We start from the raw sequence: 12,541 nt of genomic DNA, 5'->3' as shown, positions 1-12,541 counted from the left end.
AAAAATTCCCTCCAAAACCCTAAAAATACTCTACGGGATCTGGGCTGGAATCCAGAATGGGGAATACCTGGGACTGGATTAGAGGCAGGATACGGAATGGAGCAAAATCGCAAAACCCAGACTGGATCGGGGTCAGGAAATGGAAGAGAGGAACACCTGGACAGGATTTGGATGTGATAGGAATGGAAGAAAACCCATACTGGATCCGGGTGGAGACCTGGAAAACCTGCACTGGATCATGGCTGGAATATGGATTTTTGGAGAAAACCTGGACTGGATTGCAGCTGATAGATGGAATGGGTGAAAACCTGGATGGGATCCGGGTGGGATATGGTCGGGAGGAAAACCCGGACTGGATAATAGCCAGTATACAGAATGGGAGGAAACCTGAACTGGATCCAGCCAGGACATGGAGTGGGGGAAATCCCGGACTGGATCAGGAATGGGAAATGGAATGAAAGGAAACACACTTGCCATCTTTTATCCCATTTAACTCCCTGTACCTTCACCAGGGACATTGGGCTGCACAGGAGATGTCAAGGACAGAGATGCCACCCACAGAAGGAAAAACTTTCTCTCTTTCCCAGGAAACGTTTTTCAATGTCCCTGGTTAAATCACCCCATGAGGGGGTATAGTTCAGTGGTAGAGCATTTGACTGCAGATCAAGAGGTCCCTGGCTCAACTCCAGGTACTCCCTCTTTTTTTTCTTCCTTTTGCCAAAAATTTGCCACAGGAAAAATCCATGGAGAGCTCTGAGCTTGTGCTGTGCACTCGAGTTGGTTCTGAGCTCCAGCACGTAAGGAAGGAGGCCCTGAGTGTAAGGAAGGAGGCCCTGAGTGTTGGGGAAGTGCAGGGGTTGTTCTTTGTCTGAGTGACCACTCACTGTCTGTGTGAGCTTTGCCTGTCCTTAATTCTCTGTAGACATCAGATCTACCAGAATTCCTCATTTTTACCACCATTTATTACATTTAAGTCCATGTACAGCCTTTGGTAGGTACATTAAGGTGCACAGGGGGGTGTCAAGGAAAGAAATCCAATTCATGAACAGCAAAAGGCTTTTCTTTCCCAAGAAATGATTCTCAATCTCCCAGATGCAGGAGGTGTCCCAGGGGGTATAGCTCAGTGGTAGAGCATTTGACTGCAGATCAAGAGGTCCCTGGTTCAACTCCAGGTGCCCCCTCCTCTTTTGCTGCTTTTCCCTGGGGATTTTGGGGGTGTGGTCACTGGAATGGCAGCTCAGCGTATTCTCCTGCTCATTCTTTTCCCTGTTGCAGAGAGAGATGAAAGCTGGGGGAAAATGTCAGGGACTCCTAGGTTCAGAGCACTCAGGGGACAGACTGGGACTGGGAAGGTATTGGAATAAACCACTCAGGACTCCATTTTCTTCATGATGGAAAATGCCCATTCTTTATTCACATAACTAATAAAGTTATGTTTTTATACATTTTATACATTTTTATACAATTTAATACATTTAATACCGTTTATATACAGTTTAACAGACCTCATGTGTGACTCTAATGGGTCAGCAGCTCTCTTGCCAATTATTGGTTAGTATCAAGTTGTTATTCTGTATTGATTGGTCACTTAATCCCCCAGTGGGTACATGCAGGAAAAGTTGTTTGTGAGACATAATTTTCATTTTTCTAACAGTGTAAAAACAGTTTATGCAGGTGTAGGTTGTTTTTTCACAAAGGAATAGATTGTTATGGTGACCAACTGCTCACAGAGGATTGCTTTGACATGGGAACCTGCAAGCTGCAGGCTTTCCTTAGAAGAAATTACAACATAACAGAGCAGACCTGATTTTATCAGGCCTTTTTCTTATAATTTTTCCACTTCTTATAATTTTTGCACTTGTAATTTTTCATTATTTCTTATATTTTTTCCCAGGAAGGGAAGGGAAGGAGCTAGGGAGGAACTGGGCCAAGGACCCATGCTGGAGTGCAGTGACACCGTGGCTGCTGCTGCCCCACAGGTTCTGCAGCAAGAACCAAATCCTCAGGCACAGAAAATTCAGGGATTTGGAAAAAAACATCCTTGAAATATTTTATATTGCTGGGCAGGGAACAGGGGGTATAGCTCAGTGGTAGAGCATTTGACTGCAGATCAAGAGGTCCCTGGTTCAACTCCAGGTGCCCCCTCTTCTTTTCCTCTTTCCACCTGCCTTTTGCCAAAACTTTGCCACAGGAAAAATCCATGGAGAGCTCTGAGCTTGTGGGGTCTTGGTTCTGAGCTCCAGCATCCAAGGAACAGAGGCTCAGCTGGAAAAGGTTTGGGGTTCTGCTCTAACCACTCACTGTCTGTGTGTGCTCTTCTTTGTCCTTAATTCTCTGTAACCACCAACAGAATTTCTTTTTTATCTTATTTATTAAACTATTTTATTTGATTTCTTAATTACTTATTTTATTTATTAAATTTTAAGTAAAATTTCATTTTGCCATCATTTATCACATTTAACTCCATGTAGCTTTACCAGGCACTCCCTAGAGCTGTCAAGGAAAGAAATCCAATTCATGAACAACAAAAGATTTTTCTTTCCCAAGAAATGATTTTCAATCTCCCAGGCGCAGGAGGTGGCCCAGGGGGGTATAGCTCAGTGGTAGAGCATTTGACTGCAGATCAAGAGGTCCCTGGTTCAACTCCAGGTGCCCCCTCTTCTTTTCCTCTTTCCACCTGCCTTTTGCCCAAATCTTTCCCAGAAAACACGTGGAGAGCTCTAGCAGGAGCTGTGAGCTGGCTCTGTGCACTCGGAATTGGTTCTGAGCTCCAGAATGCAATCCCTGAGTGTTGGGGAACTGCAGGGGTTGTGCCCTGTGTGAGAACCACTCCCCGCCTGTGTGAGCTTTTCTGTGTTTGAAATTCACTGCAGGCATCAGATTGACCTGAATTTCTCATTTTTACCATCATTTATCACATTTAACTCCCTGTAGCTTTACCAGGCACTCCCTGAGCTGCACAGGGAGCTGTCAAGGAAAGAAATCCAATTCATGAACAACAAAAGGTTTTTCTTTCCCAAGAAATGATCTTCAATCTCCCAGGTGCAGAAGGTATCCCAGGGGGTATAGCTCAGTGGTAGAGCATTTGACTGCAGATCAAGAGGTCCCTGGTTCAACTCCAGGTGCCCCCTCCTCTTTTGTTGCTTTTTCACCCTTTTTTCCTCCACCTATTCCTAATTCACAAACCATGGAGTGCTTTTCTTACCCCTCTGAAGTGTTGGAATTTACTTGGCAATGTTTTGCCAAGCCTGAACGCCCATTTTTCCACTCTGCGCACCTGAGTTCTGCAGGAAACACACAAACTCAACAGCTGCAGCTCGAGTTTTTCCTGTAGTAGTAACTTCCCTTAATTTACACAGTGAATAATGTGCATAACGCGTTCCTAGCAGTCACAGCCGCGCTGAGCTGTTTCCTCCAGGCTCTGAACTCCAGGCCAGGCCGGTTAGGCGGCTACGATGCCACAGTTCACCGTCTAGGCAGCCCCGGGGCTCGAACCTCTGAGCCGCAGCCCCGAAGGCGGCGGCGCTGCCCCTGAGCCACGCCCCGGCCGCGGGCATGAGGGCGTGGCGGGGGGCGCGCCTGGAGGATGGCGCAGGGACAGCGCTCTGGGCCGGGAACCTCGGGGTTACCGGTTCGTACCCCGCCTGGCTCCAGAAAGGTAAATGGCGATTCTGTCGCAGCAGATCACAAACTCCAAACTGGGAGATCACGGCTGTCATCCCAGGAAATCAGTGCTGTTGTCCTGGGGGCCTACTGCTGTTATCCCAGGAGATCACAAGCTCCAAACTGGGAGATCACAGCTGTTATCCCGAGAGATTACCGCCGGTATCCTGGGGGATCACTGGCGCTCTATCTAGAGAGGTTCGCCAGCTCTGTCCCGGGAAATCGCCAGCTCTGACCCGCCCCGGCACAGGAAATCCTTCCTTCCGCCCGACCACGGACTGGGAGGTGCCAGATTCCGACCCAGCCGGGCACCACCGGAGTTGACGGCACCGGCAGGCTCCGGGGCAGGCTGTGCGTCACTGGACTCGGGGCCGGAACGCTTCGGCCCTGAAGATCCAAGCCAGAAGCGCTGCCCCCCCCCGGCTCCGCGCGTCGCTGTGACGGGCACAGCCGGACAGACTCGTCCCGTGGCTTTGAGTGCTTTTGAAATTACTCACTTCATCATTTCCAGGCGTTTCTTTGGTATTTCTGTAACCAGCCTCATTTGAAACAGGCTCGGATCTTGTCTGAATTCCCTGGCAGCGTCCAAGGCCAGGTGGACGGGGCAACCTGAGACAGTGGAAGGTGTCCCGTCCTTAACTATGGCAGGGGTGGAAATGGAGAGCTTTGGGGTACCTTCCCACCCAAACCATTCTGGATTCCATGAAAGGAATGAAAACACCCCGCAGGCTCGGCACCGAGGGGCATCTCCGCCGCTTCTTTCTCTCCCTCCTCCTCCACCCGTGACGCACTGAGGAGGAAGAGGCGCAGAAACCCGAGCGGCGGCGCGCGGCGGTGACGCATTTCCTGTCTCGGTAGCGGCGGGGGACGCGCTCGCCCGGCGGCCGCGATGGGGGGGGGAGACCTGGTGAGGGGAACCGGGGGGTGCTGAGGGCAATGAGGGAACCGGGGATGATCGGACGGAACCCGGGGGGCAGAGGGACAAATGAGGGGAGACGAGGCGGCTGAGAGGGGCCGGGGGAGCTTGAAGGAGGTCGAGGGACTGACGGGAGGCGGGCGGTGAGAGGGCACTGAGTAGTCTGAGGGGGGTCGGAGGGGCTCAGAGGGTTCGGGTGGTCTGAGGGGAACTGGGGTGGGGGGGGGTGAGAGCGGGCGGGCGAGCCTGAAGGGGGTTGAGGCGGTGGCGGCGAGGGAGAGGGCCTGGGAGGGCTGAGAGGAGCTGGAGAGGGGAGAGGGGTCGGGAGGGGAGCGTGGGGCTTCTGAGGGGGGGAGATTGAGAGGGTTCAGTGGGTGCTGAAGAGGCCGGGGCTGTTGCAGGGGTCAGAGTGGGGGGTTCGGAGGGGTCCTGGGGGGGTAAGGAGGGGCTGCAGGGCCGGGATATGCGGCTCCGTTCTCCGGGCCCAGCTGCCGGCATTGCTGGGCTGCCCTGGCCCCTCGGTGCCAGTCCTGGTACCAATCCCGGTGCCAATCCCCTCTCTCTGCAGAACCTGAAGAAGAGCTGGCACCCCCAGACACTGCGCAACGTCGAGAAAGTGTGGAAGGCGGAGCAGAAGCATGAGGCCGAGAGGAGGAAGATCGAGGAGCTGCAGCGGGAGCTGCAGGAGGAGCGGGCGCGGGAGGAGATGCAGCGCTACGCCGAGGACATGGGCACCATGCGGTGAGGGCGCAGAGACATGGGCACAGGGATAGGGGCACCGTGCGGTGAGGGCACGGGGATATGGGCACAGGGACACGGGCACCGTGCGGTGAGGGCACAGGAACACAGGGACAGGGGCACCATGCGCTGAGGGCGCAGAGACATGGGCACAGGGATAGGGGCACCGTGCGCTGAGGGCACGGGGATATGGGCACAGGGACACGGGCACCGTGCGGTGAGGGCACAGGAACACAGGGACAGGGGCACCATGCGCTGAGGGCGCAGAGACATGGGCACAGGGATAGGGGCACCGTGCGCTGAGGGCGCAGAGACATGGGCACAGGGACACGGGCACCGTGCGGTGAGGACAGGCAGGGGGGCACCGCGCTGAGGGCGCAGAGACATGGGCACAGGGACACGGGCACCGTGTGGTGAGGGCACAGGAACACAGGGACAGGGGCACCGTGCGCTGAGGGCACGGGGACAGAGGCACCATGTGGTGAGAGCATGGGGACACAGGCATAGGGACATGGGCGCCATGTGTCACAGCACAGGGACACGGGGACATGGCCGCCATGTGGTGAGGGCACGGGGACACGGGCACCGTGCGGTGAGCCAGAGGACAGCATAGGGACTGCATGGGGACGGTACAGGGACTGCATGGGGAGGGCATGAAGACAGCACAGAGGTTGGGGTGGAAGGGACAACAAAGCCCCTCCAGTGCCTCCCCTGCCGTGGCAGGGACATCTCCCAGTGTCCCAGTGCTCCAAGCCCCAGTGTCCAACCTGGCCTTGTGCACTGCCAGGAATCCAGGGGCAGCCAGAGGTGCTCTGGGGTTTCTGTTCCATCCCCTCTCCTCCTTGCCAGGGAGGAATTCCTTCCCAAAATGTCATCCCACCCTGCCCTCTGTCAATTCAAATCTATTCCCCTGGTCCCAAATCCTTCTCCAGTTCTCCTGGAGCCCCAGTCAGGCACTGAACAACCCCAAAACTTTCCCAGGCTGAACAATCCCATCCCTCTGATCCCATCCTTGGGGCCATGTCCCACAGTCCAACCCCAGACCATCCCTGCTCACCTTCCAGCCAAGCCCTGGAGGCAGCAGGAGGAATAAAGGGTATTTTTGGCGCAGGAAGCGTGAGGAGAAGCTGGAGTGGATGTACCAGGGCCCCGGGGGGATGGTGAACAGGGACGAGTACCTGCTGGGACGCCCCGTGGACAAGTTCATCCTGGACAAGGTTGGGGACAAGGACAGCGCTGGGGACACGGGGCTGCTGCCCGGCTCCATCTTTGCCAGGGCCGGGGCCAGCTCCGTGCTGGACATGGCCACCAAGATCCGTGAGGACCCGCTCTTCATGATCAGGTGTGCAGAGACAAGGGCACTCCAAAACTACAAATTAGCCTGTATCAAAAGCGCTTAAATTGATTATAAGTATTATATTATCCTGTATATATATGTATGTATCCTTTAATATATATGTCCTATAAATATATATACTATCCTGTATCAAAAACAGTTCCATTGATTATAAATATTATATTATCCTATGAATATATATATCCCATAACATATATATCCTATAAATATCCCAATATATATGTATCTTATATGTCCTATAAATATATGTATTTTCCTATATCAGTAGCAGTTGAATTGATTAGAAATGTTCCTATATCAAAAGCAGTTCGATTGATTATAAGAAAAGGGGGAACTCCTCTTCAGTGTTGCTAAATACACAACATTTCTCTTTGTTCCTGCTTTCTCTGTTTTTAGAGCTTGCACTTGCTGGATCCTCTTTGTGCAAATGTGATTGAAAAAACTGATTTTCTTTTTCTTGCTTTAGGAAGAGGGAGGAGGAAAAGAAAAGAGAAGTTTTAAACAATCCGGTGAAAATGAAGAAAATCAAAGCCTTGGTAGGTGTGAGGCAGGGGAGGAGCAAAAATCAGAATTTTTATTGTACAGAACAAGGAGCCAAGCTCTGTTTGCTCCTTACACTCCTCAATTCTGAGAGAAAATCTCATTAAACAAGATTTATATACCTATAAATTTAAATTTATATATCCATACATTTAGATTTATGTATCTGTACATTGCAATTTATAAATGGCTATGAAGATGAGTTTCCCCTTTTCTTATAATCAAAAAATCCCATTTATAAATTGCTATAAATTTATAAATGGCTTGAAATTTATAAATGGCTGTAAATTTTTATAAGTATCTCTACATTTTTATAAAGATATTTCTCTTGTAAACACTGCAAAGACATTTTTACACCTTTAAGTAGAAAAAACGTGCAAATGTCTTTAAATGAAAAAATAATTTTTAGAGATTTGTTTGGCTTCGGGTTTTGTGCTTTTCCACGTGGAATTCTGGTGTTTTCCGTGTGGTCCTGAGGGAGTTCTTGGCTTTGCAGCTGCAGAACAGTTTGGATAAAAAGGAGAGGAAGAGGAAGAAGGAGAAGAAGAAGAAGAAGCACAAGAAGCACCGGCGGCGCAGCTCCAGCAGCTCCAGCTCCAGCTCTGAGGAGGAGAGGCCCAGAAATAAGTGAGTTTTACTTTTTCTTTTTTTCTCTAAAACCACCTCCGTTCCTGCTTGTTTTTCACCTGCTCTCAGATTTTTCTTTCTAATTAATACTTTTATTAAGCATTTCATTAAGTTGTTGCTTCATTGGTTTTGCATCGTTAATGTGTGGTAAAAGTGGATTTATTCTTGCCATTTGCTTGCTTCAAAAGGGCTTTATTTTCTTTCTAGGTCTCAGAAGAGGGTGGATAATTCCTCCTGGAAGGCTGCTCCTTCCAAAATCCCGGGATATGGCTTACAGGTACACCCTGGGAGGAGGGAGAACCAGGAGTTTTGGGAATAGCTGCAGCAGCTGGAACAGGAATGAATAAATTTTAAATTCAATTTGGGGCCATCTAAGCCTTGAAATTCAAATTATTCCAAGCTCAGCCAGACTTTTGCTTGGAATTTGGGATAAGGAATTCAGGATAAGGTTGTTCAGATGCTCCTCATTATCCATGGAATGGGTGGGAAGGGACATCAAAACCCATCCTGTCCCATGGGCTCCCACTGTCCCAGGCTGCTCCAGCCTGTCCTGGGCCACTTCCAGGCATCCAGGAGCAGCCACAGCTTGTCTGGGAATCCCACCCCAGGGAGGAATTCCCTCCCTCAGCTGTGCCAGCCCCAAGCTTCACCCCCTGTGCCCTGTGTGGGGGCTGCTCCCACCCCTGTGTTCCCTCTGGATTCCAGGTGAGGGACCCCGAGGCAGGGCTGCGCTCCCGGGGCTCCCCGGGCCAGGACAGGGCCCTCCGGGAGCGCTCCCGGAGCCCGTCCCGCTCTCCCCAGAGACATTCCAGCAGGAGGAACCCCCAGAGGAGCTCAGCATCCCCGTCCAGGCACAGCAAACAGTGAGTGGGTGAAAGCACGGGAGTTCCCTGCAATCCTGTGGGGTCTCTGCTTCCTTTTTCTATCTCTCTCGGGGTCGGGATTGAAGGCACTTGAGACAACGGTTCACGTTCAGACTCAGGGGTTCATTGTTTATGATCAATGTTACAGTCTTACAGCATGGAGTTCTGCAGTCTCTCATTAACCAGGCACAAAATGGTCAACTGTCTCTTGTAACAAGGTCTTTTAAGGCTAAACTATCCAATTAAGAAATTACACCTAGATTATTTTCACTTCTAACCCAATAACTGGTCACTCGAAGCCCGCAGTGTGGACTTTCTGTCCAATTACAAAATACCGCCCAAACCCATGAAGAAGGAAGAAAGAAGAAGGTGAAGAACAACCTGCTTCTGCCCTAAAACAACGATCCTGCTTCATATTTATTACTGTATTCTAAAATCCCAAACTCTAATTTTTCACCCTGTGATGTTACGCACTTCTAACCAACTCCACACCCATAATCCCAGAACTATCTGTCAGTTTTGGAAGCCTTCACAGCCTCAGGTCAAATGCAGTGCTCTCTTGGGAGTCAGAGTCTGTCAGTTTAGGATGGTTCCTAGAGTGGCCAGGTAACAGCCCTGCAGCTGTGGGAGCCACCCCAGCCTCGGGATGCGTTAAAACCCCCAGGAATGTTTATAAATGTGATCAAGATCTAATCACATGTGGATTTTGGTGTTAATGAGGGTCATTCTGGGGTTGCAGGCACAGCAACCGTGAGGAGAAGGGCAGAGCCAGGAGCCCTTCCCCCAAAAAGAGCTTCCGGCGCCAGCGCCCCCCGGGCTACACCAGGTCAGTGGCACCCTATCCTGTCCACTGTCCCTGTGCTGGGGGACAGACCCCTGGGAGGCACCTGGGCACCGGATTTTCCTCTGGTGGCTGGAGTGGGACAGGTGAAATGCCCAGAAAATCGCACACAGGGGCCTCGTGGCTCACCTGGTGCTGCTGGCTGGTGGGTGGCACCTTCCCACTGCAACGTTCGTGGTGCTGCTTCTCCTGTAGTGCAGGAACGGGAATTGGTTAATTGGTGGAGTCACCATCCCTGGGTGTGTTTAACACAGTCTGGATGTGGCACTGGGTGCCAGGGTTTATTGACGTGTTGGGGCAGGGTTGGACTCAATGATCTTGAAGGTCTCTTCCAACCCGGTGTTTCTGTGAATTCTGTAATTAGGAGGTTCCGTTCCATCAGGCAAAAAAAGGATCCTGACAGCATCATCTTGGAATTAAAACCAATTAGGAGATCAATTAAATCCAAGAGGGATTAAAATTAAATTCAAGAGGGAGAAAAGAGCCTCCTGCTGGGATGTGGGGAGGTGGAATATTTTAAAAAAGAGGGAAATTTTTAAAATGTTCTCACACGCTTGGCTGCCAAAGACAAACCTGTGTTAAATCCCCCTCATCTGGGGAATGTGAACCAGCTTTGGTTAATCTGAGCCTTTTCCAACCTGAACAGTTCCACCATCCCAAAGTGAGGAAGATGAGGGGCCTGGGGTGCTGCTGGTTCACAGAAAAATATCTCCAGAAGTGTTTTCCTGTATAGATTATGTCCTCTAACCTTTGACCTCTCTTGTGGCTACTGTCAATTACTCTTTTATTTTGATATTTGCATCAAAATAAATCCTGTTCTCATTAGGATATTAAAGGGTGGTGGAAATTCTCTATGTGATGGTTCTATTCCCTCTCAGAATCTAACTAAATCATCACAGATTTTCCTTTTTTAATTAATCTCACTCCTGCAGGTGCCTTACTTCAATTTATAGCTTGGCAGAATTTTGTCTCTGCCAAACTCTGGTCGTTGTGAAAATGGTTTTATGAAGCTTGTCTCTCTTTCATGGAATGTGTCTCTCTCTCCGAACAGAAAGATCTCTCCTGAGGAGCTGGAGCGAAAACGTCAGGAAATGATGGAAAATGCCAAGTGGAGGGAAGAGGAGAGAGCCAACAACCTCAGGAAGCACCGCAAGGAGGAGGAGCTGGAGAAGGAGCTGGAGAAACTCGACTCCAGGGATGGGAAATTCTTCCAGTGAGTCTTTTACCCCCTCCTCATCCAAGGGGAATTCAGCTTCTGAGGGATGGCCTCGGTGTTCAGATCATGGGATTGCACATCTCCCCTGAGGCTGACAGAGCTGCTGTTCCCAAATTTTCCCCTCAGCCCAAAAAATGGCTCTTGCTGATTGGGAGTCAGACCCAAGCTGGGCATTGCTGATGTTCTGCCACTCTGGGAGTGTTTTATATGCAGATAATAATTCAGAAATAATTTTATAAATTATATTCTATATTTATTTTAATATATTTATTATTATACTTATAAATTATTAAGAATAATGTAGAAATTGTCTGCTCTCCTTCAGTCAGGGTTGTGATTTCTGTCTCTGCTCCTGTTCCCTGCAGCCGTTTGAAGCTGGAGAGTGCCTCCACCTCCAGCCTGGAGGATCGGGTCAAGCGCAACATCCACTCCCTGCAGAGGACTCCTGCTGCCCTGGAAAAGAACTTTATGCAGAGGTGAAGCCTGTCCTGGCCCTACCCTGGGCAGGAGCTCAGTGGATGTTTGTTCCCCGAGGTGAGAGCTCTCCAGGAACAATTCCAGCTCCCTCAGAGGATCCCGGAGCTGAGCCCTTGGAGCCCTCTGCATTTGGGGCCTTTGTGTTCCATTTCTAACCTATTGCCAGAGCTTCTCCTCCTCTCCCCATCCCGACTGGTGTCACTTTTGTACATTATTACCAAGCTCTGCTTCCTTCTGTGCCAGAGCTGAAGATCTACTTTTGTTAATCCTTAAAATCCAGAACAGAACCGATGCACACATGAGGCAATCCAATGGAATTTGGCAGAACTACGCCAACCCTGTTCCACACTGTCACCCTTTGCACCCACACCTCACGGTGGGGTGTCTGTGGCTGGCATTTGGTGGCTCACAGATTTATTTCATTGATCTCTGACCCAAAAGAAGCAGTTTCTGAGGGGGGAAAAGGGAATGAGCGGAGCGTAGCTGACACAGCAAACATTTCTCTGGGATTTTGTAATGTAAGTAATGTGTATATGTACAGCAGTGTAGATTTATTTTACCTTTTTAATTAAGAAACTTCACTGTCGTTTGTTAAATGTCCTTTGTGGTCTGGGGGGATGGGAGGGGCAGGGGTGGATTGGCTGCGGGAGGGAAGGGTCGGTGAGGGTTCGGGAGGCCGCAGCAGCCCCTTCCCGGGTGTGTCCAGGCCGCGCCCCGGGGCCGGGGGTGTCCCCGTTGTCCCCCCGAGGGTCCCGGCGGGGTTCCCAAGCGGCCGCGGGCCCTTTAAACGGCGGCGCGTGACGTGTGTGACAGCCCATTCATAATTCCATCCGCCTCGCTGCTAATTGGTCCGTTCCCAGAGGGGCGCGGCCCTGGCCGGCGCGTCACGCCGACTGGGCGAGACCATCTCCGGGAGCAGGAGGAGGGAATAGGGCTTTTTCCCCTCTGTCTCCTTCTCCGTTCGTTATCCCTCTCCGTTGTTCCCTCTCACAGCCCAGTGCGTGCCGCGGCTCTCCCCGCTCCTGCCGCAGCCCGAGCCGCGGCTCTCCCACCGCCAGCGCCCGCCGTTCCCCCGGCTCGGGCGGGACATGGCACCTCCCGCTCCCCACCCCCTCAGCCCGCCGCCATCTTGGCGCCTCCTCGGCGCGGGGCCGGAGCGGGCTTGGCCGGCCACGGCGGAGCGAACCACCGCGGGGGCGGGCGGGGGGGGGCCAGGGACCGAACCACCGTGGCAGCGGCAGGGGCAGAGCCGGCGAGGGGAAAGCTTAACGGGCCGGGGTTGACGGGGCCGGGCGGTACCACT

The 12,541-nt window shown here is 51.4% G+C and overlaps 1 protein-coding gene and 5 non-coding genes across 7 annotated transcripts; all 6 read left to right on the top strand.

Moving 5' to 3' along the window:
* The first annotated feature begins 626 nt into the window (after nt 1-626).
* TRNAC-GCA lies at nt 627-698 on the top strand. The gene has a single exon. It is a non-coding gene; the product is annotated as a tRNA-Cys (tRNA).
* A 411-nt stretch (nt 699-1,109) lies between these two features.
* Nucleotides 1,110-1,181, top strand: TRNAC-GCA. The gene has a single exon. It is a non-coding gene; the product is annotated as a tRNA-Cys (tRNA).
* An 892-nt stretch (nt 1,182-2,073) lies between these two features.
* On the top strand, nt 2,074-2,145 carry TRNAC-GCA. The gene has a single exon. It is a non-coding gene; the product is annotated as a tRNA-Cys (tRNA).
* A 441-nt stretch (nt 2,146-2,586) lies between these two features.
* TRNAC-GCA lies at nt 2,587-2,658 on the top strand. The gene has a single exon. It is a non-coding gene; the product is annotated as a tRNA-Cys (tRNA).
* Nucleotides 2,659-3,059: 401 nt separating this feature from the next.
* TRNAC-GCA lies at nt 3,060-3,131 on the top strand. Its single transcript has one exon. It is a non-coding gene; the product is annotated as a tRNA-Cys (tRNA).
* Nucleotides 3,132-4,507: 1,376 nt separating this feature from the next.
* Nucleotides 4,508-11,778, top strand: CWC25 (CWC25 spliceosome associated protein homolog). 2 transcript variants are annotated; one of them, XM_030966396.1, is made up of 10 exons: nt 4,508-4,570; nt 5,148-5,320; nt 6,429-6,659; nt 7,141-7,210; nt 7,711-7,841; nt 8,049-8,118; nt 8,547-8,704; nt 9,444-9,530; nt 10,597-10,758; nt 11,127-11,778. In XM_030966396.1, the coding sequence occupies exons 1-10, from the start codon at nt 4,553-4,555 to the stop codon at nt 11,239-11,241; spliced, it is 1,215 nt and encodes a 404-aa protein (XP_030822256.1). In that variant the 5' UTR covers nt 4,508-4,552; the 3' UTR covers nt 11,242-11,778. The 2 variants fall into 2 exon arrangements, with proteins under 2 accessions (XP_030822256.1, XP_030822257.1); XM_030966397.1 differs by lacking the exon at nt 9,444-9,530 and having other exon boundaries at nt 11,127-11,266.
* The last annotated feature ends 763 nt before the right edge of the window (nt 11,779-12,541 follow it).

The sequence above is a fragment of the Camarhynchus parvulus genome, chromosome 27 (assembly GCF_901933205.1).
Source record: "Camarhynchus parvulus chromosome 27, STF_HiC, whole genome shotgun sequence".
Lineage (NCBI taxonomy): Eukaryota > Metazoa > Chordata > Aves > Passeriformes > Thraupidae > Camarhynchus > Camarhynchus parvulus.
This window is presented reverse-complemented; position numbering and strand designations above follow the sequence as displayed.